Source organism: Lichenostomus cassidix, chromosome 17, assembly GCF_008360975.1.
Source record: "Lichenostomus cassidix isolate B80296 chromosome 17, HeHo_3.0, whole genome shotgun sequence".
Taxonomy (NCBI): Eukaryota; Metazoa; Chordata; class Aves; order Passeriformes; family Meliphagidae; genus Lichenostomus; species Lichenostomus cassidix.
This window is the reverse complement of record NC_139497.1, coordinates 8,698,450-8,723,407: the sequence shown is the minus strand read 5'-3', so window position 1 is coordinate 8,723,407 and position 24,958 is coordinate 8,698,450. Positions and strand designations below refer to the sequence as shown.

Below are 24,958 nucleotides of genomic sequence, written 5' to 3'. Positions count from 1 at the left end.
ATGTTGATTTTGTTGATTTTGTGGCTCGGTATCACCAATCATCTGCAGGAAAGTAGGGCAGGCTGTTTGGAGCAGCAGCCAAGAGCCTGGCAGCAGCTCCGAGTGCAGGATGGGTTGGAGAGGGAACAACGAGGGGAGAAGGGAAAAACCTCACCTGGGGATGGTGCTTTGGTAGAACTGGTACTAAAAAGCTCAGGGGTGACCAAACCCTTGCACAAAGAGCTCAGAACAAATTATTGAATGGGCACAAAAGTACACTGGGAGTTCTGGATGTGTGAAGTTTATCCAGGATATCCCAGCAGAGAGACCCCACAGGGCTGAATCCCCAGCTCTTCCAGGGCTGAATCCCCAGCTCTTCCAGGGCTGAATTCCCACCTCTTTCAGGGCTGAATCCCCAGCTCTTTCAGGGATGCAGTCACTGCATGCCTCCTCCTCGGGAAGGTTTTCAGGAATCCAGAGATGCTGGGATAGGAAATGTGGAGCGAGTCTGAGGCTGAGATGGCTTTGGAGTATTTAGATGCCAGGAGTGCTGCAGGTCTGTGCCCATGCCTGTGTCCATCCCTGTGCCCACCTGGGCATTCCCTGCAAGGCTCAGAGGATTGAGACATCCCAACCCTGCTCCAGCAAATTACCCAGCTCAGAACAGCACTCGAGCTAAATGTGTGAAGCTGAGCAAGAGTTGAAGTGCCTCCCTCAATCTTCTGGGGTTTATTTAATGTCTCAGGGAAGATTTATTCAAAATGACTGTGGGGTGGCCACCTCCAGCTCTAATAGGAGACATTTCAGATATACAGCAGCAGAGTGACATATATCAGACAAACTTCAAGAGTCTCTCCAAGGCAGCAGTTGCTCTCTGAAAAGCAATGAAATCTCTCCAAACAGCAGCGTAACCATGGGGGTTTGCCAAGAAAAAAAAACTCCAGCTGAAGAAATCCACTTGCAGCTCGACAGCATGAAAGCACCGAGGGTACAAACAGCTCTGAACGTGCCTGACAATTGCTTTCCCAGCCAGGATGAAAAAGGCAGCTGGGTGCTTTCAGAACATGCCAGTCCTCTGCCATGCCTGCTGCAGCTGGGGCTGTGGTGACAGAGAGTGACAGGATGGTTGTGAGGAAACCAAACGCGGAGGTTTCATCTGATTTTGTAGTTCTGACAGCAGCCCTGAATCCATGTTCTGACAGAGAAGAGGCTGTGGGAGCTCTGGGAGGAAGGTTTTGCTCTTTGCTCAGCAGATTTCGTGCCCTGGGTGCAGGGGAGGGGCAGGGAGGCTGCTGGGACAGGGCAGTGTGGGGTGCTGGTGCAGTGGGATCAGCTGGGAGCTCCATGGGGTGCAGGGCAGCTCAGGGGGTTGGATTGGGGATTGGGAATGGTCAGGGCTGGGTTTGGGCTGTGTCCCCAGCAGGGGTGAGGGAGGACAGGGATGGGATCACCTGTGCTCAGTGTTTTGGGATGCACCATGAGGGGCTCCAGCCAGGGGGAGGTTGGAACTGCTCAGGGGCAGAAGGTGTCATTGTTCCCCTCTGTCTGCCACTGGTGACATTCCAGCCTCTGGGCTTGTTCTCATCCTGGAATGGTTTGGGATGGAAGGGACTTTAAAGCTCATCTCATCCACCCCTGCCATGGCAGGAACACCTCCCACTGTCCCAGGCTGCTCCAAACCCTGTCCTTGTCCTGTCCAACCTGGCCTGGAACACTGCCAGGGATGGACACAAAACCACAAGGAAACATAGAAGTGTTGCTGAAATTACAAAGGATTAAAAACTTCCCATTTGAAAGGCTCTGTAGTGCCAGGAACTCTATCTGTTTCCAGAGAAGCTGTGGCTGCCCCTGGATCCCTGGCAGTGTCCAAGGCCAGGTTGGACAGGGCTTGGAGCAACCTGGGATAGTGGAAGGTGTCCCTGCCATGGCAGGGGTGGCACTGGATGAGCTTTAAAGTCCTTCCAACCCCAACCATTCTGTGATTTTAAAATCCAGCAAATCCCTTGCAGGAGGAGAATTACCCAGGAACTGTGGGAAGCATTTAATCCCAAAACCCCCTGGGTGTGCCAACCCCTTTTAAGGTTGGTTTGTTTATTAATGAGGTCTGTGACAAAACCTTTGCTGTTCTCAGGGTCCCCAGGTTGTTCCTCCCAGGGAAGACTCTTGGGATACAGAGAGGAGCAGTTCTGAGCTACTCTCATCATTTCTTACAGACTTAATGAATATACACTGGAGTAAATATTTTCACACTTCAATTTGGAATTTCACAGGCAGTTTTCATTCAAATTTGGAACAACTTGGCACGGCTTGTGGTTAGGAGAAACCTTTTCTTCTTTCTTATAGCAGACAGCCCTTTCCTATTTTCCAAAACCTCGTGAAACATCTTTAGAAGGATCAGGACCAAGGGTTTTTTGTTCTGTTTTGTCTGAAGCAGGGAAATGGGAGGGATAAAATACCTTTGGAATCTTGTTCTGAGTATGGATTGCATTGACAAAGGGCTGTTGGGCCTGGGGGCTCAGCTGTGTTCCCAATTCTGTGGGACTGAGGTCTGAGCTCCAGTTAATTCTGAGATGTAGCCACAAGGATATTTTTTGCTCGCAATTAAGGAAAAGCTGAACTGCTGGAGGTGTCTCATTAGAAGAACAAGAAGGTGGCCTAACCTGAATAAATCGATATTCTGCTCATTGCCAATCCTCTCCTGGGGAATGCAGGTGTGTAACAGCCCAGGGTTATGATTTTATACAATGGAATCAAGGCTTTAATTCACTCAACCAATTTGCTGCTGCTGAAAACTTATCGGGAAGCTTTTGCTGGAGATATTTAAAAAGAAAATTGGGAAGAATCTGGATGTGCATTAAGATGATGAGGAAACCTGTGCTTTCTTCTTAAGGCTGTTGTTATTTGCAATGATTTTGCCCCAGCATTTCCTCTGCTCCAAGGCAGAAAATGGAGCACTGGATTGCTGTGGTGTTCTGGGAATTTCTCTGTGTGACTGGCTCTGTCCTGCTGACTCAGAGACTGCTGAGTGGCAGCAAAAGTTTATTCTCATTTCCTCACTAGGCCAGCAGAACTCCACGTGGGTCTGAATGCATCCTTATCCCAACAGCTCGTGTGTCCCTGAGCAGAGCTCTGTGTCTGTGGTTTCTACATTCACACCTTGGGGTGTTTCTCCCTCCTTGGGATATTTGGGGACAGTTTTGGGTCTTCAGTGGAACACAGCAGATCCCTGAAGCCTTTGCAGAGTAAGAGACACCCAGAGAGCACTGAATGTGCTCTGAGTGCAGCTTGGCTCACCCAGGAGTTTTCTCAGGCAATGAATGTGATTTGTGATTGATGAGAATTCCAAATTCAGCAGCAGTTGAGCATTTCCAAACCTGGAAATGGGAAGTCTGAACATTGGAAACCTGGAAGTGGGAAATCTGAATATGGGAAACCTGAAATAGGTACTGTGAGGTGCTGGTGGGAATCACAGAGTATCTGGAGTTTTGCTGGATGGATTGGCTGCCCTACAGCAGCTCAGCTTCAGTCACCCTTGGGTGAAACTGTTGGAATTCCTTGGTCTCATGAGCTCTGTGGCTTTTGGATTTGTGGTAAAATGTGTAAAATTCATGGAATTCCAGAACAGTTTGGCTTGGAAGGAACCTTAAAGATCACCTTGTTCCAACCTCTCTGCCGAGGACAGGCACAGCTCCCACTGGCCCAGGGTGCTCAGAGCTCTGTCCAAGTGGCCTGAAATCCTCTTTACCTTCCAGCTGAGTGCCCCAAGTGCCCCGGGGGGCTCAGAGAGGGGCTGGGCAGGTGTTTGTGAGACAAAACTTCCTTTTGGAAAAGCCCAGCCAGAACTGACCTTCCTCACCCTGAACGTGCAGCAGCCTGGACTGAGTTTCCATCCATAATTCAAGCCCAGAGCTGTTTAAAAATAAAAGAAAGGGAGGAAAGACCATGAAATAAAAATAAAAACATTCAAGGAGGGGTAGAGTCCCTTGGCCAGCCTGTTCTTTTTGACAGTGGAAGAGCTTTCCCAGTGCCAGGCAGGCTCATGAATAAAGCACTGAGTGAGTTCATGCTAGCTGGGGAAAGAATGAATTTTTTATCAAGAAACCCTGTTAGCATATTTATGTATTGATATATTGGTGCCATAAGCCTTTGGATCAAGGCATGAAACAGCAGTGGCTTTGCTTTTTTTCAGCCTCCCCAGCTCTGGAGAAGGGGAGAAACAAAGGGAAGGATTTGCTTCTATTTAAACTTGGCTGAATTAACGTTATTATGGCTTGCAACAACTACAGCTAAAACATGTTCTGCTATTGTGCAGAATTAAAATGCTGCCAGCTTTGAGGATTTTACCCGGAGTCTTCTGGTATTTGGGTTGATTTTATGTGTTTGGATGCTTTCAGAGGAGAGCCCAGCTCTGCATGGGTGTATTTGAGGGAATTAGAGCTCCATTTCCCTCTCCTTTGGGGCTTTCTGACTCATCATGGGAAACGAAAGGTGGAAAATGAGGATCCTAAAAGGGTGGTGATCTAGGTGTGTGTGAAAGTGAAAAGGAAGAGTGAAATAGCTCAAAAACCTCAGAGAGAGAAGATCTTCTCAGGAACATGGATTGGAGTGAACGTGCCAGGAGTTTGGGGAATTCCCAGGAGTTTGGGGAATTCCCAGGAGTTTGGGGTATTCCCAGGAGTTTGGAGAGTTCCTGGAAGAGTTCCCAGGAGTTTGGAGAGTTCCCAGGAGTTTGGAGAGTTCCCAGGAGTTTGGGGAATTCCCAGGAGTTTGGGGTATTCCCAGGAGTTTGGGGAGTTCCCAGGAGTTTGGAGAATTCCCAGGAGTTTGGGGTATTCCCAGGAGTTTGGAGAGTTCCTGGAAGTTTGGAGAATTCCCAGGAGTTTGGGGAATTCCCAGGAGTTTGGGGTATTCCCAGGAGTTTGGGGTACTCCCAAGAGTTTGGGGTATTCCCAGGAGTTTGGGGTATTCCCAGGAGTTTGGAGAGTTCCCAGGAGTTTGGATAGTTCCCAGGAGTTTGGGGTGTTCCCAGGAGTTTGGGGTATTCCCAGGAGTTTGGGGTATTCCCAGGAGCTCAGCCTTTGGCAGGACTGTGATGTCAGAGTGCTGCAGAGGCCATTGGGACTCTCTGAAGGTTTTTCCTACAAATTTCCCATCCCAAAGGCTTCCCAGAAAACACATCCTCTGCCATGGGATCTTTTCTACTTCCAAACCCCACTTGGGACCCCCAAAAAAGGCAGAGCAGACCCAGTTATGATGTTCTCCAGGAGGAGATCAAATCTCCAACTCCAAATTGATGGCTGGGCCTTGTGTGGAGATTTCTGGGAACCTCCAGATAAGGATTTTTCCTCACAGAATGAGTGAGCAGGTGAAATCCTAAGTGGTGTTTGAGCTTGGCTCCCAGTTCCCTGCAGCTTTTTGGGGGATTTTCCACTTTCATTTCCTCCCTCTCCACCCAGTGGCACCTGCTCTGGATGCTCTGACCCCACTGATCCCAGGGAAGGATGTTCTGACCCCACTGATCCCAGGTCAGGGATGCTCTCAACCCCACTCCAACCCCACCTCACCCTGCAATTGAAAAGATGAAAATTTTAAAAATATGAAAGACTTTAAAAAACCCTGGTTTTTTTCTCCTTCTGTTTTGTCAGGCATGGTTCAGTGTGCTCATGTACACAGTTGTAATATTTTCGATTTTATTCTTAGTAATTTCTGTGTTATTTCAGTGTAAGAATAGGAGCAGATAGGAATAAATCACCCCTAAAGAGCTTCACTAATTATCAGAAAGAGTGAGGAGTGAGTTGTGAAAAATCAGATGGAGGGTAAAGAGAGTTCATCTCTCCGAGACAGCTGAGAGTTCTCCTCAATGCAAAAGCACTTAACTAAGGGAATATTACCCTTTAATTGCCCTGAATAAGTCAGGCTGTGCCATTGATTAGATTCAATGAGTAAATCTAGGTGTGCTGTATTTAGTGTTTTGATTAAAAACACAGTAAAAGCAAATGGGCTGTGGTGTTTGGCTGTGTGTGTCAAATTAAATCCCTCCTCTATTGACCCCCACTCTGCAAACACTGCTGTGGCATCCCTTTAGCTGTTTGTCTTTCACATTAAAGGTTATTTTATGGCAAGTGAAGCTCCCTCCCCTCCCAAAGCAGCTCCTGCTCCCTGTTTGGAGTCAGCAGTGGGACCTGGGGGTGACCTGGTGGTGACCTGGTGGGCTCTGAGGCTCCCTGGGGATGGCAGTGAGGGGCAGGTAGAGACCCTGGAGAGGCAGTGAGGGGCTGGAGATGAGCTGGGAGAAGGATGTTGGAGCAGGCAGGGCTTTTTGGGCCATTTGCTGGTGATGGGATGGGGCTGGAGCAGCAGGAAGCTTCACCATGTGAACCCCAGATGGGTTTGGGTTGGTAGAGACCTCACAGATCATCTCATTCCACCCTCCACCCTGGCAGGGACACCTTCCACTGTCCCAGGCTGCTCCAAGCCCTGTCCAGCCTGGCCTTGGACACTCCTAGGGATGAGGAAAGTCCCCTTGGAGCAGCCAGGCTCTGCCTCCCTGCTCGCCCTGGGAATGTGGGCAATGGCCAGGGCTGCAGGGAAGGAGAGAAATGGGGTACAAAAGCACCTCTGGTCTCTGCAGAGCAGCACAGGCAGCGTTTGGCTCCTTTCAAGTCGATGGTTTCAAAACATGTCTTGGGCTGAGTTAATAAGCAGACACAGCTGGCACCTTGTTAACACAGGCAAGTGGTGCCTGAAGAGCTCAGGGAGCCTGGCAGACAAAGGCAGGATTGATCCTGGCCTTGCTCTGGAGGTGGGTAAGTCACAAAGGGGACAAGTACCTTGTGCTGTGCTGAACACCCTGTTCTGCAGCTCAGGGCATTGTCTCCCTGCAGGACAGCAGCCTTTGGCTTGGGAATTGATCCAGCTGCAGGATTCACCCTCAGCTCGCTGCACCTCGAGGGGTGGCTGTGCTGGCACTGCCTGGGAGGGAGGAGAGAGCCCTTGGGTGCTCAGAGCCAACGTGCAGTGACCAAAGGCTGTCCTGTGACACCCAGCTGGCAGCAGGGACAGCAGCTCCAGGGTGCCTGATGGAGCAGGGTCACCTGGAACAGGCTGAGGGTGCTGCTGGGGCTTAAATTAGACTTTTGGCATGCTGGGGGCATCCTGATCCAAGTGCCACTCAGGGGGTGGGAGCAGCTGGGGGGTGAGCAGAGATCAGGTTTTACAGAGACAGCACTGCAGGGGCTGGAGAGTTTGTGTGGCTTTAGATGCTTGAGATGGAGATCTCCTCTGCAGCCCTGACATTGTCCCTTGGCTGCCTCAGTTTCCCTCTGTGCAGCTGTGGGAGCCTCGTGCTGTGACACTCAGGGGATGTGGATCTCTCCATGCCCAGGTGTTGGCACAGCTCAGGGGGTGCTTGGGAAGAGCCCTGGGCCTGTTTCTAACCAGGAGGCTCAGGAGCAGAGGGAGAGCCCCCCATGAGCCCTCCCTGGATTTCAGGATGTGATTTTGCCACTTTTTGTCAAGCATTTAACTTCTCTTACCTCCCTTTTGGGTCTCTGCAGGCTCAAGGTACACTGCCAGCTGGGCAGATGTTAGAGCAGTGAAATGCTGGAGCTGGAACATAAAAATTGATTTGATCTCTTGGCTCCTTCTGCTTAATGATTGAGCCTGGAGCTCTGTGGCTCTGTGTTCAGAGGGCTCAGGGCAGACAGAGCTGTCTGGGAGCCTCTGGGGAGTTTCTCTGGGAGAGAGGAGTATGATTTTCCCAGCAGCAAACAGGTTTTGAGTCATTTAAGCATCTCCCTGAGGCAGAGCCAGTGCTGGGCACTGTGTTGGGTTCGAGCTCAGGGAGCACTGGGAAAGGTGCTGCACATCCAGCAAGGCTCTGCTTTCCCAGGAGAAGTCTGTCAGCACTTTTGCCTGGTGTTTGTCACCACATCCAGAGCTTGTCCTGGGTCCTTGTGGGCGAGGCAGAGCAAACAGAGCCAACCCTGCCCTGCCCTGAGCAGAAGGCAATGCAGCACATGCTCATGGAATGGTGCTTAATTGGTTATATTTCAACACATTTCGTTTTTCAGGGCTTTGATGGTGGCATGGAATTGTGGATCCGTCGCCAAGTTTGGGCTTCAAACGGATAAATAAATGATAAACGATCATTTGGCAGCAGTGAACCTGCTGCACTCCCTTTGCATGTTTATGTGGTTTTCCCTTCTCCCATCTGTTCCTTCCTCCAGCTCCTCCCCGTGGGCTCTGCAGCCCCCCTTGCCTGGCTGACAGCATTCCCAGCCTCACAGAGCCATGGAATATCCTCAGCTGGAAGGGACCCACTGAGTCCTCCCTGAGTGGGATCCTCTTGCTCCAACCAGAGGCTTTTGGGTGATGAGACCTGAAGAACCCTAAATAGATGAGAACTGAAAAGCTCTTAAATAGAAAATCTGGGATTGCTCTGGCAATGTCCCAGGCACTTCCCCTCTTCTCCTTTCCTCTGTTTCCAGTCAAAAGGTGCTGCAGGAATTGGCTTTACTTCCTCCCTCTCATCATCAGCAGCTCTTTCTCCCTGGGGGGGAAGCACTGAGGATGAATTTCCTTGTTCCCTCAGCCCTGAGCAGAGAGGCAGGGCAGGAGAACAGGGCAAGGAAAGAGCTGAAAGCCAAGACAGACAGGACTGGAAAGACAAAGCAGGGAATGCAGAAGTGGGGTGGGATGACAGGAATTCCAAAAGCCTTCCAAACCCTAACTGGGCAGCTCAGAGCTCTCCCTGCATTTCTGCTCCCATTTTCCCAGCCTGCTTCTTCCCAGATCTCTCTCTTCCCATTTCTCTCTCTGCTCCTCCTGCCTTGAGCAGGCTGGTTTGTGCTGAGGTTGGTTGGTGCCCATTCCTCTCCTCTGAGTCACTGATCAGCTGAGGCAGATATTTGCTGTTTGGAGAGCTGTTTGTCATGTGTTTGATCCAAGCCTGCTCCTGGGGGAAGGATTTGTGCAGACATGCACCCTGTGAACAAATCCCGGGGGTTTTAGTGCTGTACATGTTATCACCTGGGAGAAATCCTCTGACATTGCAGATTTTGCCTGTTTATTGGGTGACTTCTCACACAGACACTTCTGAGGAGGCACCAAGTACCTGCAAGGCTGAAATAAAGCACATTTAAAGTGCTTCCTTCTGTGAATGCTGCAAGCAAAATTATTCTTGGGAATATGCTTGACCAAAAAGCATCACAGATAATAAGCAAAAGGCACCAATATCAGTTAGAATTAGTGCAGTTGGTCTTTGAGAGCACTTTGCCTGGGGCTGTGCTTTTGGGCAGGGAGGTGAGCTGAGTGTTCCTGGTTTTCTTCACCCTCTGCAGTAGGGAGAATGTGGAGAATGTGTTTAGGTCTTTACTTTCCTTTTTTGCTCCCCTTCTCCCTTCCCTCACACCCAACACCAGATCCTCCAATTGCTGCATTCTTCCCTGACAAGAGAGGAATTTGCATTTTCCTCAGCGCTGGGTTTCTGTCAATGGCCACGTGGCATTTTCCTTCTCAGCACTTCCCCAAAGAGCTCCCTTGTGGCTGATGAATGCAGAAACTTTGTCATAAACCCAGCCACCCTTCCCTCCCCTTCATCTGCACCGCTGCTGCTGCTCAGGGTGGGTTTGGCTGGCAGAGCCCGAGGTGCTGAGTCAGCAAATGTGGAATTGCAGTCACTCCACACATCCTGGGTTTCCAGCAGCCTCCTTGTCTGTGTGAGCACAGATTCTGGGCACAGAGCCACTCCCAGCCCCGATACCAGCCCAGCCCCAGGAAGGCTGTGGTTCCCTCAGGGGAGGCTCAGTTCAGATGGAAATTCGGTGCTGATGCTCAGCACAGGGCAGTGAGAGCCCGGGTGGGGAGGGAGGAGGCTGGGGAAGAAACCCTGCAGGGAGTTAGGGTATTTGAAAATGGGGTTTGGTCCTGCAGCAGGGTCAGCCTGGAGCTGTGGAACTCCTGGAACCATGGAATTGTTTAGGTTGGAAAAGGCCTTTAAGGCCATCAAGTCCAAGCGTTCCGCCAGCACTGACCCATGATCCCCATAAGGATTTTAAATCCCTCCAGGGATGGTGACACTGCTACTGTCCTGGGCAGCTGTGCCAGGGCTGCACAGCCCTTTCCCTAAAAAAATTTTCCTGCTGTCCAAGCTGAGCCTCCCCTGCCCAGCCTGAGGCTGTTCCCTCTCCTCCTGTCCCTGTTCCCTGGAGCACAGCCTGACCCCCCAGCTGTCCCCTCCTGGCAGCAGCTGTGCAGAGCCACAAGGTCCCCCTGAGCCTCCTTTGCTCCAGGCTGAGCTCCTTTCCCAGCTCCCTCAGCCACTCCTGGTGCTCCAGCCCTTCCCAGCTCCATTCCCTTCCCTGGACACCTCCAGCCCTTCCAAGTCCTTCTTGAGGTGCCCAGAGCTGGACACAGCATTGCAGGTGTGGCCTCAGCAGGGGACAGCACAGGGGACAGTGACCACAGCAGAACTGACCAGGACATCAGTGGTGGACAGCCCTGCGGAATTCCAAGGGAATCTCCCCTGCCCTATGGAATTCCAAGGGAATCTCCCCTGTCCTATGGAATTCCAGGGGGAATCTCCCCTCCCTCTGCCCTGCAGGTTCTGTGTGATGTTTCCATTCTGAGGTGGAATAACACTTGTGTTTGTCTCTCCTTTTTTCCTTTGTTTCCAGACAAACGATGCTGCAGGAAACACCTGGAATTGGCTTTACTTCATCCCTCTCATCATCATTGGCTCTTTCTTCATGCTCAACTTGGTGCTGGGCGTCTTATCAGGGTAAGGCCATGGCTTCTTGTGTTCTCCTGGGTGTGGAAAGGGAAGATGTTGTGATTTTAGCACTGGGGAGGTTTGTGACTGAGAGAGGTGGGTGACACATCTCAGTGTGTCCCCTTCCCTGTCCTTCTCTCACAGGGGGATGTTTCTATAATAAAGAGTTCTAGCATGGGGACAGGCTGGTGAAAAACCCTTAATTCAGAATGGAGACCCAAGAGAACTTCCTGGAATTAGACTGATTTGGGTCAGTGCAGCCAACACTTCTTTGTCACCTTGAAAACCCATCAGGAACCTGCTGGTAGCAGTAAAATGCTGGAGTTGGACATGGAAATGTTGATGATGCCTTTGGTGTAACTGCAGCCTGGGGAAAGGAGAAACTCAAACTCAAGGCAGTTAAAAGATCTTAGGTTTTTATTTTGTTGTTTCTGCAGGTGTTTTTTTCTTGTTTATTTTTTTTGTTTTTTTGGTTTTTTTTTCTTTTTGTGGTGGTGCTTTGTTTTCTTGGGTTCGATTTTTTTGTTTGCTGCTTTTGTTGGTTTAATCTCTGCCTGCTTGAGCCAATGTCTGGATTTTGGGGACACACCTTGGGGACACATCAGTCCCTTGATGTTCAAAGCCCAGGGGTCAGCCAGGGATTTGGTGTTTGTTGCAGCTGATTTTGGGGTTTGGACCATTGCAGGAATCATTGCAAGTCTGAAGCTGGAACATCCCCAGCATTTGGGCAGATGTGATCTGGAATTAACAGACTCAGGGGTGTAAAACTCTTAGCTTTGCACCTCATTTTGCACTGAGTTTCTCCCTAGATCATGCAGGTGATTGAGATCATAGAGATGCATTAAAATCTGGATTTTTTTCCACCTCTCAGCAGCAGGGGAAGAAAAAAGAGTTGTTGCTGCTGTGTGGTAGAAGCCCTTCAGTGCTGCTCTTCATTTTGAAAGGGACTGGAGAAAGAAAAGTGCTTTCCAAAGAACATATTAATGCTAATTTGGATGATTTTGTGATTATTTCCCTCCTGAAAGCACAGGCTGTGGGCAGCAGAGTGGTGCTGGCTGAGGAGGGGAGAGGCTGTGGGTGAGGCTGTGCTGTGCAGGAATAATCAGTATGGACAACAATTGATCAAAGCCATTTGTAATTGATCAATAATTGATCAAAGCCATTCATAACTGCTCAATAACTGCTCAAAGCCATTCATAACTGCTCAATAACTGCTCAAAGCCATTCATAACTGATCAATAACTGCTCAAAGCCATTCATAACTGATCAATAATTGCTCAAAGCCATTTATAACTGCTCAAAAACTGCTCAAAGCCATTCACAACTGATCAATAATTGCTCAAAGCCATTCACAGGCCATCCTGCTGGATCAGAGGCTGTGTCTGATGGCTGATTTTCAGCAAGTAACCCCAGTGGGGTTCATCAGGTGCCTCACCTCCCTCATTCCCATGCTGGCTGGAATGATCTGTGGGATTTCAACCCCACCAGAATCCTGCAGGCTCCTGTTCCTCTGTGCTGCAATCAAAGGGCTTTGGGGAGCAGGAGCTGGAGACCCCTGCCTGCCTCTCCTGAAAGCCTCTTGTTGCTTGGGGCAAGATATCAATATTATATAAATGTGTGTCTCCTCTTCAAACCACAGCTCTGTGCAGGCTGCCTTTGTCAGTGGTGAGGATGAGAAAGCCTTCCTCGCAGAGGGGAGCTTTTCATTTCTGTCTCACAGCCTGGTTTGATGTCGTTGCCTGGAAGAATTCCTGGGGAGAGGCTGAGGGGAATGAACATCACAGCCCAGGTGTGGAGCACAGGGCTCCTGGTGGGCCTGCAGCTGCTGAGGAGGGGAGGAATGTTTAGATGTTTGGGATATCTCTCAGATATTCAGAAATTTTTAGCTTCCTCTGTGGGCAAAGAGGAAGCTACAAATTTCTGGAGGAGGTGAGCACTTGCAGTAATTAATATGGCAATAATTAATGCCAGAATCCCAGATTGGATTGGGTTGGAAGGGAATTTAAATCTCATCTCATCCCACCCCTGCCATGGGGACATCTTCCACTGTCCCAGGTTGCTCCAAGCCCTGTCCAACCTGGCCTAAATCTGAAATGACAACAAATTATTGAGTTTCCTCCTAAACTGTGCAGAGTTTTGCCATAAATCTTCATGGAATTTCCTGGTTTTCTGGAATTATTCACAAATCCATATCAACACTGGGCAGATACCAGTTATGAGTGGGTTTGGCTCCTGGGTTTGCCTGTTTGAACAAATCCTGGAAAACTGGGATCCCAAGACTCACCTGCTCCTAAAATGTGCAATGAGAGCTGAAACCTTTCTGGACATAAAGAGTAACAAACCTTCCCTCTCTGCTGATTCTTCTGGAATTCCAGACAGGATGAGAGGAAATTGCCTCAAGTTCAGCCAGGGGAGGTTAAGTTTGGAATGAAGAAAACCTTTTTCATGGAAAGGCTTGGGGAGCATTGGGATGGGGCTGCCCAGGGTGTCAGCATCTCTGGAAATGTTCAGAAAATCTGGGGATCAGCTCAGTGCAGATTTCCCCTTTATCCAAGGAGTTGGGCTGTGGAGTTACTGCAAACATTCCTGTAGTGCCATGGGGATGTTGGGCTCTCTATGGATGCTGGGCTGAGTCTGCTCTGAGTGGGGAAATTGGGATCAGCTGGCCCTTGGCAGGTTGGATATCACAGGAAAATACAGAAATTGTATCACGGAAATAAATACAGGGAATACAGGAAATACTGAATTGATTCCAGAGGGATTGAGAGTTTTCCTGGAGCAGTGCAGTGGTCAGAGGTGCATGAGGGAGCTGTGGTTGAAACAGCTCCTGAAATCCAGGGAGTTTGGAATCCACTGAAACCCAGTTTTTGGCTGTTTATGGAATTTACAGGCTCTCCAGCAGGACACAGCATCCCATGTGCTCTGGAGCAGTGGGTTTGTGTCCCTTGTGGGGGATTTTCCTCTGCTCCTCTTTATTCTCCCTCAGCTTTCCATTTCCCTTCCCCAGTGCTTGATTCTGATAAAACTCAGCATCCCTGCAGAACCCAACAGAGCAGGAGAAGAGAGATTATTTTATTCTGCAGGAGCTTTTGCTGGGTTGATTTCCCAAGAAGTCCTGATTTGAGAGCTCAGGACTGAACAGTGCCAGGAGAGCAGGAGCAGGAGGAGAAATTCCTCTCCCTTTGGATACCATTAACATCCAGGAGCTCATATCCTTCAGCTTGTGAACTGTGGAATTGTGGAATTCAGACCATGGGTGTGTTCTGTCCATCCATGTGATGGGAATTGTGCTGGGGTGACTCCCCAGTCACACACACACAAAAAAAGAAAGGGAAAAGAGAAATGATAAAAATAAATAATTGAAAATTAGGCGGAATTAGGAGAGTCAACACCTGCTTGAAGTTTTGCTGGCCCATCCTTCCAGCCCTTCTGGTGATGTTATCCCTGTTCCAGCAAGCTGGGACACCCTGGTTCCCAGGAGCTGAGGTGGCATTTTGTAAGAGTGGCACAACTGCAGCAGTGAAAATGTTTGGGAATTTGTATCCACAACGTATTGCTCTTGGAATATCTTCCCATGCTGACTGCAGTGGGTGATTATTTTTATTAGATTCCTTGTAAACTCTTTGTTTGTGATCTAGGCAGCAATAAAGGCATCCATCACAGGGAATACAACTTCTCCATAAAAAAGCTTGGCTGCCTCTGGAGGCACCATGGGATTGGTGTGAGTGCAAACCCTGTCAGGAGGTGCTGACCCCAGCTGCCCTCCTGTGTCCCTCAAACATTGGGGTCATTAGTGTTTGGGATCTCACAGCTCCTGCACTGCCCACAGAGTGCCCTGGGATGATCCTGATGAATTTGTTATTGAGCTCTGCACAAGGTTTGTAGCGAGGAGGGAAAAGTCATCCCATGGAATTGAGAAGTGCTGCCCCACAGTGAATCTTTTTCTGATTTTCTCCTGGTTGCTTTGCCCTCAGGTTCTTGTCCTGTGCCCCCAAGGGCTGGGCAGCCATTCTCATTTCCATCCCATCCCATCCCATCCCATCCCATCCCATCCCATCCCATCCCATCCCATCCCATCCCATCCCATCCCATCCCATCCCATCCCCTCCCCTCCCCTCCCCTCCCCTCCCCTCCCCTCCCCATCCCCTCTTGATTTCCTGCTGTTCCCTCCCTCAGCAGAGACTTCAATGCTGATTTTCTCCTCCTGCTGCCGTTCTCATCCCAGCTCCCAGCTTTTTCCCACAGCCTGCTGGGCTTACAGACTTTCCTCCAGCTCAGGCATTAATTTTCCCTGCTAATGAGCTGGATGATTCCATCCAATCCATCGGTGAACTGTTTGGATGCTTTGGATTACACAACGCAAAGAGGATAAATGTTATCCTGGGATGCTGGGAGGGAGATGATCGAACTTATTTCAAGGCTAAGTGCTTCTTGGCACGGTGTCAGGCGGGGGAAGCGCCCAGGGTGGCGAGACAGCCGGAATTCTGGCCAGAGAGGCCACAATCCGAGGATGATGCATTGGGATCCTGGGAGTCTGTGCCTCTCGAGTGTGAAAAATGCCGCTTGTCATGTCCTCAAATATTTATGGTGGAGCCTGAGGTATTTCCAGCCCAGGCAGTGAAGAGTGATGATTGTTGCCGAGGTTTACTCATCTGGCTGTGATGTCCCAGCGTGGAGAGGCTCTGCAGTGCCGTGTTTTCCCCAGAACTGCTCTGTCCTGGGTGTGCCACACCTGCCTGATGTTTTATGGGATCACCAGGGGCAGGAAGTGCAGGGAGATGTTCAGAACAGAGGCAGCAGCTTTGTGCCAGCAGGAGCCTGGCAGGGGACACAGCTCTGGGCTGGGCTGGCACCTTGCAGGGGGACAAAGGGCAGGAAAAAAGGGATTTATTCTCCTTCTCATGCTGTTCTGAGCAGTCTGGATGCTTCATCCCATCCAGCTGTGGTGTGGCTCTCTGGGGGATCTCTGTCTCCCTGCTGTCCCTGAGCTTTGTGTGGTGCTGGAGAAACTCCTCAGGAGGCACCACAGCCCCATCCCCACCTCCCTGAACCCAGCTGGCTCGGATTCTTGCTCTACTGAATCCCACGACAAGTTTTCCCATCCTGAGGACTTCTGCCAGATTGAGATCATAAAACCTCAGCCTGTGAGACGTGCAGAGGCTGGAGGAGAGTGGTGCTGATTAATTTGTCACAACGGCAAAGTGTTCTTCTGTCCTCCTTCCCCTCATTACCGAGACAATCATTCATTTCCCTGCACATTTGTTCCCAGTTCACTGTTACCTGCTGGGAGCTGACTTTGCCTGGTGTTAATTATTTGCAGCAGAAGAGCTGCATCATGGAAAGAGATGAGATTCTGCTGCCTTTCTCCTTGCTTTTAGCTTGTTCCGAGGCTGTGCTTAAAAAGGAGGGGAACAAGGAGAAAAGAGCCCCAGTTTCTTTCCTTTTGCTTTGCTCATCACCCTTTTAAACAAAGTCATCATTGCAAACATGAAATGAGGGAGAAATGTGTGTTTCTTGCAGGAGGGGGCAGAGAGCAGTGACTGATCCTAGTGAATGTGGGTCCTTTGCTCCTTCTGTGGTTTTGGTTAGCACAGGAGAGCTGGACTTCCTTTATTTGCCCTTCTCTTAAGCCACAATGGAAATCAAAGCCTGGAATATAAAAATCCTACATAGGAGACCTAAATTTGAATTTCCTGGGGCCTCTGCTTTGTCCTGGGAGTGGAAACTTGAACGGAACCAGGGGTATATCCTGCAATTTCAGCAGGCTGATGCTAGGAGATAAATGAGGCTTTTGAACTTCTTTCTCTCTCTTTGTCAGTCCCTCCTTCAAGCCAGGTCTGCTCAGCTGTGGCACTTGCAGCTTTTCAAATCAGATCAGGGGGAATCAAAGTCCAATTGGCACAAGCTGAAGGCAAAGACAAAGGCAGGGAGGGAGGAAGATGCATTGAAAGCTTCACCTCCGTGCTGTTCCTCTTCTCTCCCCAGAAATTCAGGACATTTCCTATATCTGGCCTGCACTGGAAGCATCTTGGTGCTGTGGCAGTGATTAAAGGGCTCTGAAGGCTGACTCTGTGCTCAGAGATCAATCTCTCCCAGATACTTTCATCCCTTATCAGCTGCTGGAGTTGAGCTGAGTTTTCCCCTCTTTAGGACAATGAGGAGGAAGCAGGAGCAGCTCTCTGTGCAGGATTGATGGAGTCAAGGTTTATTCCTCAGCACTGGATTTTAGGGTGGGTTAAGCAGCTTTTTGGGCTCAGTCTGGACTTTTTCCAGTAGGATTTTGTCTGGTAGCAGCTCCAGGTGAGATAGAAACTTAGAAAGTATTTCCTTGGGGTTCTGAGCAGCTGATGGGACAGCCTGGGGTGGCTGAGGAGCCACAGGGCTTTGTCATCTCAGTCCTCTGGGCTTTCCTTCTTTAACAAACTCTGACTTCTCAGCAAACTGCAGGAAAACTCATCTTAGAGGTTCCAAATGTCACCAGCATAAAGGAATTCTAAAAAAATTCTGGCTTTTCAGGTGAATCCATTGTTTATTTTGCCATTCCAACAGTTCTCAGTGTGCTCTCCCTGTGCCCCGTGGATGCATTTCCTCTCACCCCTCTCAGGTTTTTTCCTTGCCCAAATGAGGTGCATTTCCATGCTTTTTCCTCTTGTTCCACGTGGCCTTTCCAATCAAGATGCTTTGCCTGCATTCAGTGGTGACCTGCTCCTGATTTTTGGAGGTATTTAAGTGCAGTGATTTAACAATGCACCACATTCACTTCTATTCATGTTCTCAGAGCAGTTAAGTCAGAGGCATCAAATTATTTTTAGTTTTGCCTGCAGATTTCTGAGGATTTTCTCTGTGGATGAGAATAATCAAAGTCAGCTCATCCTGAACTTTTCCTGATCCTTACTGTGCTAAAGATCTGCTGTTATGGGGAAGAAATCCATGTTTTTGCTGATCTCCTGCCATTCTGTTTGCAGCCCTTGTGGGTCCAAAGTGCCAGCCATGGGCACAGCTGAGATTTGTCCCCTTGGGTTTGCCTCTCCCCAGCTCTGGGTCGTGGTGCCCCATGGAAATTGCTAGAAATTGCACTGCTTTTCTATTCACTCCTGGAATAGAATACTCCTGGATGTATTGTGATTTTTGTTGCCTGAGCCAAATTTCTAACTTCTAACAGTGCATTTCTAACTCCCAGCTGCCTCAGGGAATGATGCTTTCCCTCCTCTGCCCCATCCCTTCCCCTTCTCCTGTGCCTCCTGCTGCTGCTGTGGCTCCTTCAGCCCCTGCTGTGGTTGCCTTTCCTCCTCTCCTTGAGCAGTTTTAGTGAGAAACTCCAAGGGTTGGTGCCTTTAAGGAGCCTGGCCTGCAGGATGTGATCACTTCCAGGCTCTCAGAGATGAGCTGTTCTCAGAGATGCTGCTCTCCATCTCCTGCTCCAGCCTGTCCCTCCCTGTTCCCGAGGGATGTGTGTTGCTCCCCAGGCTGCTGCCAGCTCTCAGATCTCCTCTCGGGCACAGCTCCACTTCTGAGCAACAAAGCTGCCACACGGCTGGGCCAATGTCGGTTCTGCACCTGGAGATGTGATGCTTTTGGCCCGTGAGGAGCTCATTGCAACATCTGCACTCCTGGCTGCTCCCTCTGCCAGCGCTCACCCACGTGGAGGAGCAGATCTGCTCCTGCTCTGGCTCCTCTCCACTCCCCAACACTGCCTTTCTCAGGCAGGACTGGCTGTCCCCATGGCTCCTGAGATGTCACCTGCCATCCAGGCTCAGCTTGATGCATTCCCTGGATGTACTTGGGCTGGAGACCGAGCCAATCCTAAAACTCGCTGGATTTTTTTTTCTTATTTAATGTTAATTTTAAGGCTTAAAATTCTGCAAGTTCTCCTCAGCTGCTTTCCAGGAGTGGCTGGCAGAGTCCTTCCAAGATCTGCTGCTTGCTGAACAACTCTTCCACGGATAGGAGCTGCTCTGCTGCGTTACAGTCTGAGATTTCCTGAGATCGCCGTGCCGAACGTGGGCTCCTTCTCAATGAGTCGCTAATTACCTGCGCTCTAATTACAAGTCGCTAATCAGAGGCACTATTAGCGGTAGAGATGACAGCGGTGCTGTCTCATCTCTCTCTGCCTCTTCCCCGCGAGTGGGAAGCGTTTCGGGCTGATTTCGAAGCAGCAAACCTGAATTGGAGAGGTTTAAGGATGAGGATTAATCTCTGCCTGGAAACCCAAACCGGGAGGAGCATCAGGATGCTCCATCTCAGCTCTCTGCTGTCACACAGCAAAGTTAATCGAACACTCAGGGGTTGAAGATTGTGGTTTGTTGATTTTTTTTTCCCCTCTTTGGCCGCTGTGACAATATTTCTAATTTAAGGCCAGCGTGGATCAAGTACTCGTAAGAATTTTGTTAGTTTATGATGTTTACTGGCCCTGGTGGTTATCCAGGAGCTCAGTGTGTCTCTCGTGTGGCTCGGGGGGCTCTGGAATTGCCCTGGAGTGGCTGTTTCAGTGCATATTTTACTCCGAGATTTATCTCTTCCACCCGCCAAGGTGATAAGCACCACCCATCCATTCTCGCGGTGACATTAAGCACCAACCACTCTCCAGAAGAAAAATGTGACACACGGAGCTTGGCTGGATGTGGTTTCCATGATGGATGGGCTGCCTTTGGATTCTGTGTGTTCCTGTTTTCTCTGTGGGATCAACATGGGCCGGGACACCTTCCACTATCCCAGGCTGCTCCAAGCCCTGTCCAGCCTGGCTTGGACATTTCAGGGATCCAGGGGCAGCACAGCTTCTCCCCATCCTCACCAAAAACATCATTCCACATTCCAGAGCTGGCCAAAAGTTGGAAAACCAGCTCTGAATGAAGTCCTTGAGTGGGCAGGTGTGGCTAGCACAGACCTTTCCCATGGGAAATTTTTCTCTCTTTTTCCTGTGTTTTAGAAACAAAGATAAAGTTTGGATGTTATTAAAAACAGTTTCTGGGATGTGGACAGTTCAGGCCTGGCCAGTCAGGCCTAGGGGGAGGTTTTGAACTGACCAATCTGGGTGACCTTTGAAAAGTCTATATAAGATGGAATTAAATGATAAAATTCTTCTTCTTGGTGTCACACTTTGAACCTGGGTCTTCTTACTCTGCTAGCAGCTCAACAGTGACAGGCAGGAACTTTCTGCTCAGGTTTCCTTTCTGATGATTTGGGAGATTTTTTGCAAGTCAATGGCATAAATAGGAATTATGCTGAATAAAAGAGGAAACTTATTTACTGCTCCTGAACCTTCCCATGGGGCTTTCTGTGTTTTCATTAAGAGCTGGCAGGGAAACTTCAGCTGAAATATTTTTAGATGAGATATGGCATTTTGATATAATTTCTCCCCTTTCTTTGAATGTGTTCTGAAATTTGTTGAAGAGCTCTCAAAGGGAAATTCTGGGAGTTTTCCAGTTGCAGCAAGTGGGGAATATTTCAGCTCCTGAATGGTGATGGATGTAGTGGAAGAGACACACACTCTTTCCTTATTACATTTCATATAGAAAACCCTCTTTTTAACAAGTCCCAGCTCCATCAGGCCTCTCTCCCATCTCCTGCAGACAGCAGAAAGAACAAGTGATGCTCCTTTCACCAAGGAAATCCTACATCAAGACCCTCCAGTATTGAACATGAATGATTTTGCAGCAGCTCTGGAGTGTTCAGAAGGAATTTAATGGGCAGAAACACATGGAAATGCCTTCTCCTGGGAGTTACATTCCCAACTTGCACAGCAGTGCCTGGACAAAGACCTGGACAAGCTGGAGAAGTGACCCATGGGAATCTGATGAGGTTTAACAAGGCTGGAGCTGCCCCTGGGTCAGGGCAATGCCTGGGATCAATCCAGGCTGGGATGAGCAGCTGGAGCAGCCCCGGCAGAAGGAGCTGGGGGTGCTGGGGGTGAGAGCTGGAGCTGCCTAGCCCTGAACCCCCTGAAGCTGGGCTGAGCCCTAGCCTGGGCAGCCGGGCAGGGGGGATTCTGCCCCTCTGCCCCCTCAGGTGAGACCCCAGAGACCTGCAGAGCTGCCCCAGCCCTGGGGAACAGCACAGCAAGGAGCTGGAGCTGCTGGAGAGAGTCCAGAGGAGCTCCAGGATGAGCAGAGGATGGAGCAGCTCTGCTGGGAGGAAAGGCTGGGAGAGCTGGGATTGTTCACCTGGAGAGGAGAAACTTTGGGGTGACTGAATTGTGGCCTTGCAGGGCCTGAAGGAGCCACAGGAAAGATGGAGAGAGACTTTGGACAAGGGATGGAGTGACAGGACACAGGGAATGGCTTCAAAATTGAGAGAGAGAAGGTTTACATGGAATATTGGGAAGGAATTGTTCCCTGTGAGGGTGGGCAGGCCCTGGCACAGGGTGCTCAGAGAAGCTGTGGCTGCCCCTGGATCCCTGGCAGTGCCCAAGGCCAGGTTGGACAGCTCTATGGAAGGTGTCCCTGCCATGGCAGGGGTGGCACTGGATGGGCTTTGAGGTTCCTTCCAACCCAAAGAATTCTGGGATTCTGTGGTTGCCAAAGCTGCCAGTGCCAGGAGGACACAGGAGCTTTAATGCCACCATGTCCCTCATTGGTACCATGGGAGATCTGTGTGTGGTTGCACAGAAACTGCTGAAGGTTTGCAACTTCCAACAGTTTCTCCCTCATTTTCTAACACATTTAAAGTGTTCCACTTCAGATTTTGGACTCTGATCCTTGTGGGTCCCTCCTAACTCCAGATATTCTGTGATTATTCTGAAATATAAAGTTGTGATAAAAGGGACAAGTCCTGAGTAACTTCTACTTTCCTCAGGCCAGACAGGACCTGGCAGAAGATGAAAGGCTCTGCCAGGAAAGCTCTCCCTTCCTGTTCCCTGCTCCTGAGGGCTGAGGGGGCAGTGCCATGGCTCATCTGCTGCCCTTCCTGCCCACGGGGCTCCTCCAGGAAACTTCCCACTGCTGCTGTCCCTCCTCTGGGCAATCTGTGCTGACGTGAGCCTGGAACAGCATGCCTGGAAATGGGAATGTTGAAATCGGAAACTGGAAATTGAAATCGTTGTCCCCTTGTGCTGCCTGATCTCATTCCTCCTGCTCCAGACACAATTCCAGGCCCAGGGAAGGTCTGTGGCCACAGCCAGCAGGGCTGAAGCAGAAATGAGAGCGTTAAAAAGAAGAGGGGTGATGCAGCTGGTGTGTGCAGCTCCTGGATCCCCTGCAGGGTGTGCTGAGTGCCAGGGAGGAGCTGTCAGCTCAGAGCCATGTTTGACCTCCTCTGTCCCCAGGATGGGCTCAGGGCTGTCCTGTCAGCTGGGGGACAGGAGAGTGGAGTCAGGAGCCTGAGATGTGCTGCAGAGTGCAGATTGCAGTGCTGAGCCAGACCCTCCCTCAGTCCCTTCTCTGTGGGTGAGCTTTGAAGGCTCTTGGTGGTTTTTGGTGTCTGGATCCTGATCTCCATCGATAAAACAAAACAGAATTCCCCTGCAGGGCTGAGGGTGGCTTTGGGTCACTTTGGGATCTTTGTGTCACTTTGGGATCTGCTCTGCCAAGAAGAGCTGAAGCTGTGAGAAAGTTGAGGTGGAGAAAAGTTATAAAGCTGTACAGTCAACCTCTGCTCCAACTCCCCATCCCTGTGGGAATTTCTGGCTCTTCCATTCCTTTGTTGCCAGGACACGAAGCCAAAGTGTCCCCTCTGAAGGACCAAGTGCAGACTGGGAATGCAAAGCTGCTTCTGGCACTTGAAGCTCCTTTTCCGCAATTCTTCCGCTTTTCCCCCAGTTCCTGCTCCTTGCTGGCTTTTGATGGCACATGTGGGTGGATTTGGTGAGATTTCAGTGAAAATCATTAGTTGCCTGATTAATTAGTAGCAAATTGAAGGTGTGAAGGACACAGCAGAGTTGAGATGTGAAATGAGTGAAGTGCTGGAGGACTGAGGTTTTGTGATCCCACATTTATCAATACAAAGCTATAGTGGGAGATATCCAGTGTGTGCTGAAAACAGGGATGGCAGAGGCTGCTTCAGAGCTCTATGAATGGCACATGGATGCCAGTATCTGCTTGTGGGGCATCAGGAACTTCCCAGAGGTGACAGGAATTACCTTGGGGAAATCCCCAGCCTGGGTTGTCTTGGGCTGGAGGTTGCACTTTTTCTCGGCATCATTTCAAAGCAGACCAGCAGGATGTGCTGGGACTTGGTTTTTATGATGGTTGGAGGAACATTCCTTCCTGCTTGCCCTGTCAATCCTGTTCAAGTGATGATATCTAGTGATGATATCCATGGGATTTTAGCAAACAGCAGGATCATTTCTGCCCTCAGCCCAGGACATCTGGGCTATTTTACCTCAACCCATCCCCACTCAGTTCTCCTTGACTTCTGCTTGTCACAGCCATCCAAAGCCTGGGAAAACTTGGGGAAAGGCTGGCATGGAAGAGCAGATCTCCTCAGAAAAGTGTTGGTATCTTTGACTTAATCTTGTGCTTCTGGAGCAGAGAGATGGAGGGTGGCTTTGAGTGTTGAGGATGATAATCTGTATTTCCTGAGTGGCTGTGGTGTGGCCCTGGGCCACAGGAAGTTGTGCACATGGAATGCTGCAGGTCTTTTCCAGGATGGGAGAAGCAGCATTTTGGGACAACAATAGCTCCCTTGCTGTGCTTTCCACTCCCTGCTCCCACCATGGACTCGCCAGGCTCCCTGCACCCCCTCTGGAAGGCTGAAGGAGGGCTGTGAGCTCTCCCTGCCTGCCTGTGACAGGGGCTTTCCCTCCCTTCTCTCTCCACAGCGAGTTTGCCAAGGAGCGAGAGCGGGTGGAGAACCGCAGGGCTTTCCTGAAGCTGCGCAGGCAGCAGCAGATCGAGCGAGAGCTCAACGGCTACCTGGAGTGGATCTTCAAAGCAGGTAAGGCACACACCCCTGGGCTGGCTGGAGGGTTTTGGGGGGCAAATGGGCTCCAGAATTCGTCCTTGCTGTGGCCAAGGCTGTGGCCAACCCAGCCAGTGCTCATTGGGTTTGTTGGAATTCCTTCCGAGCGTTTGCACCGAAGTTATTGCAGAAGATCTCGGTTTGGTTTAAGCAAAACTGAAGGAAGGAGCTGAGCCAACTTTCTTTATTGCTGAGATCAAAGCAATTGTCTTGGTACAGGAGAATATAAAAAGTGATACAGTGCCCAGAGCCTCCTCAGAGGGGGAGCTGCTCCCTTCCATGAGTCATTTCTATTTCATTTCCTCCCTACCCCAGCTGTTTTGTCAGCCTTTCTTGCTGTGGTGCTAAAATCCACCCGAGTGGCATTTTTATGAGCTACAAAGATCACTTGCATGAAACTGCCCCCAGCCCATATTAACACTGCTTTATAGGCACCAGAACTGAACGTTGCTCTTTATTGCGAGGCGTGAGCAACTTTAACAAGGACCCAGACACACTCATTAAACAGAAAATAGCATCCTTGTCCTTTTTTATCAGACAGCAACGATTACCAATAACCTTTCTGCCTTCTAGAGTAGCTGGTATTTATATATTGACATAACCACAGTGCAATTCTTTCGTGGAGCATCAAGCAAATGGGGAGTGATTTCCTCCTTGCTTGCTTTTCAATGGCTGAGCAAAGTGAAAAGGCCTTTTAAAGCAATGATGGGGAGGAAAAGAAGTGGTGGTTTCTCAGATGGATTGCTGGGTGTCTTTTGGGGCAGAGCAGCCTCATCCTTGCTCTTTACAGCTGGGGAAGCTGAAATGTAAAACAGGAATATCAGCAGTTTATGTGGTGGTGCAAACCCATTATTTGCTGTAGCCCTGCACAGTGACAATTGAGGGCCATTGGTATTGTCACTGTTATTCACTGGGACTGTTCAACAGCAGTTAGGGAGGACACCCTTCATTCTGTGATTCTGGAGGAATCAGAAAATAAGTAATTGCCTTTCCTTTCCATTTAGAATTTGTCTTCCCATTAGTTTACAGCTTTTGAGCAGCCTCAAGCTCAGTTTAATTGCTGGTTTGCCCAGTGGCTGGAGCAGGGCTCTCTCTGGTTCTCCCTTTCTAGTCCTGGCTTGCTTTGAAGGCTCTTGGTGGTTTTTGGTCTCTGGATCCTGATCTCCATTGATAAAACAAACCAGAATTCCCCTGCAGGGCTGAGGGTGGCTTTGTGTCACTTTGGGATCTGCTCTGCCAAGAAGAGCTGAAGCTGTGAGAAAGTTGGGGTGGAGAAAAGTTATAAACTGTACAGTCAACCTCTGCTCCAGCTCC

At 49.8% G+C, this 24,958-nt stretch overlaps 1 protein-coding gene across 10 annotated transcripts in view; it reads left to right on the top strand.

Moving 5' to 3' along the window:
• CACNA1B (calcium voltage-gated channel subunit alpha1 B) overlaps positions 1–24,958 on the top strand; it is a 279,796-nt gene that overhangs the window by 115,386 nt on the left and 139,452 nt on the right. For all 10 annotated transcript variants that reach the window (XM_085076372.1, XM_085076378.1, XM_085076379.1 and 7 more), the window contains 2 exons: positions 10,656–10,759; positions 23,505–23,620. In XM_085076372.1, the coding sequence (XP_084932498.1) occupies positions 10,656–10,759; positions 23,505–23,620 (220 nt within the window). The remainder of the gene's footprint in view (positions 1–10,655; positions 10,760–23,504; positions 23,621–24,958) is intronic.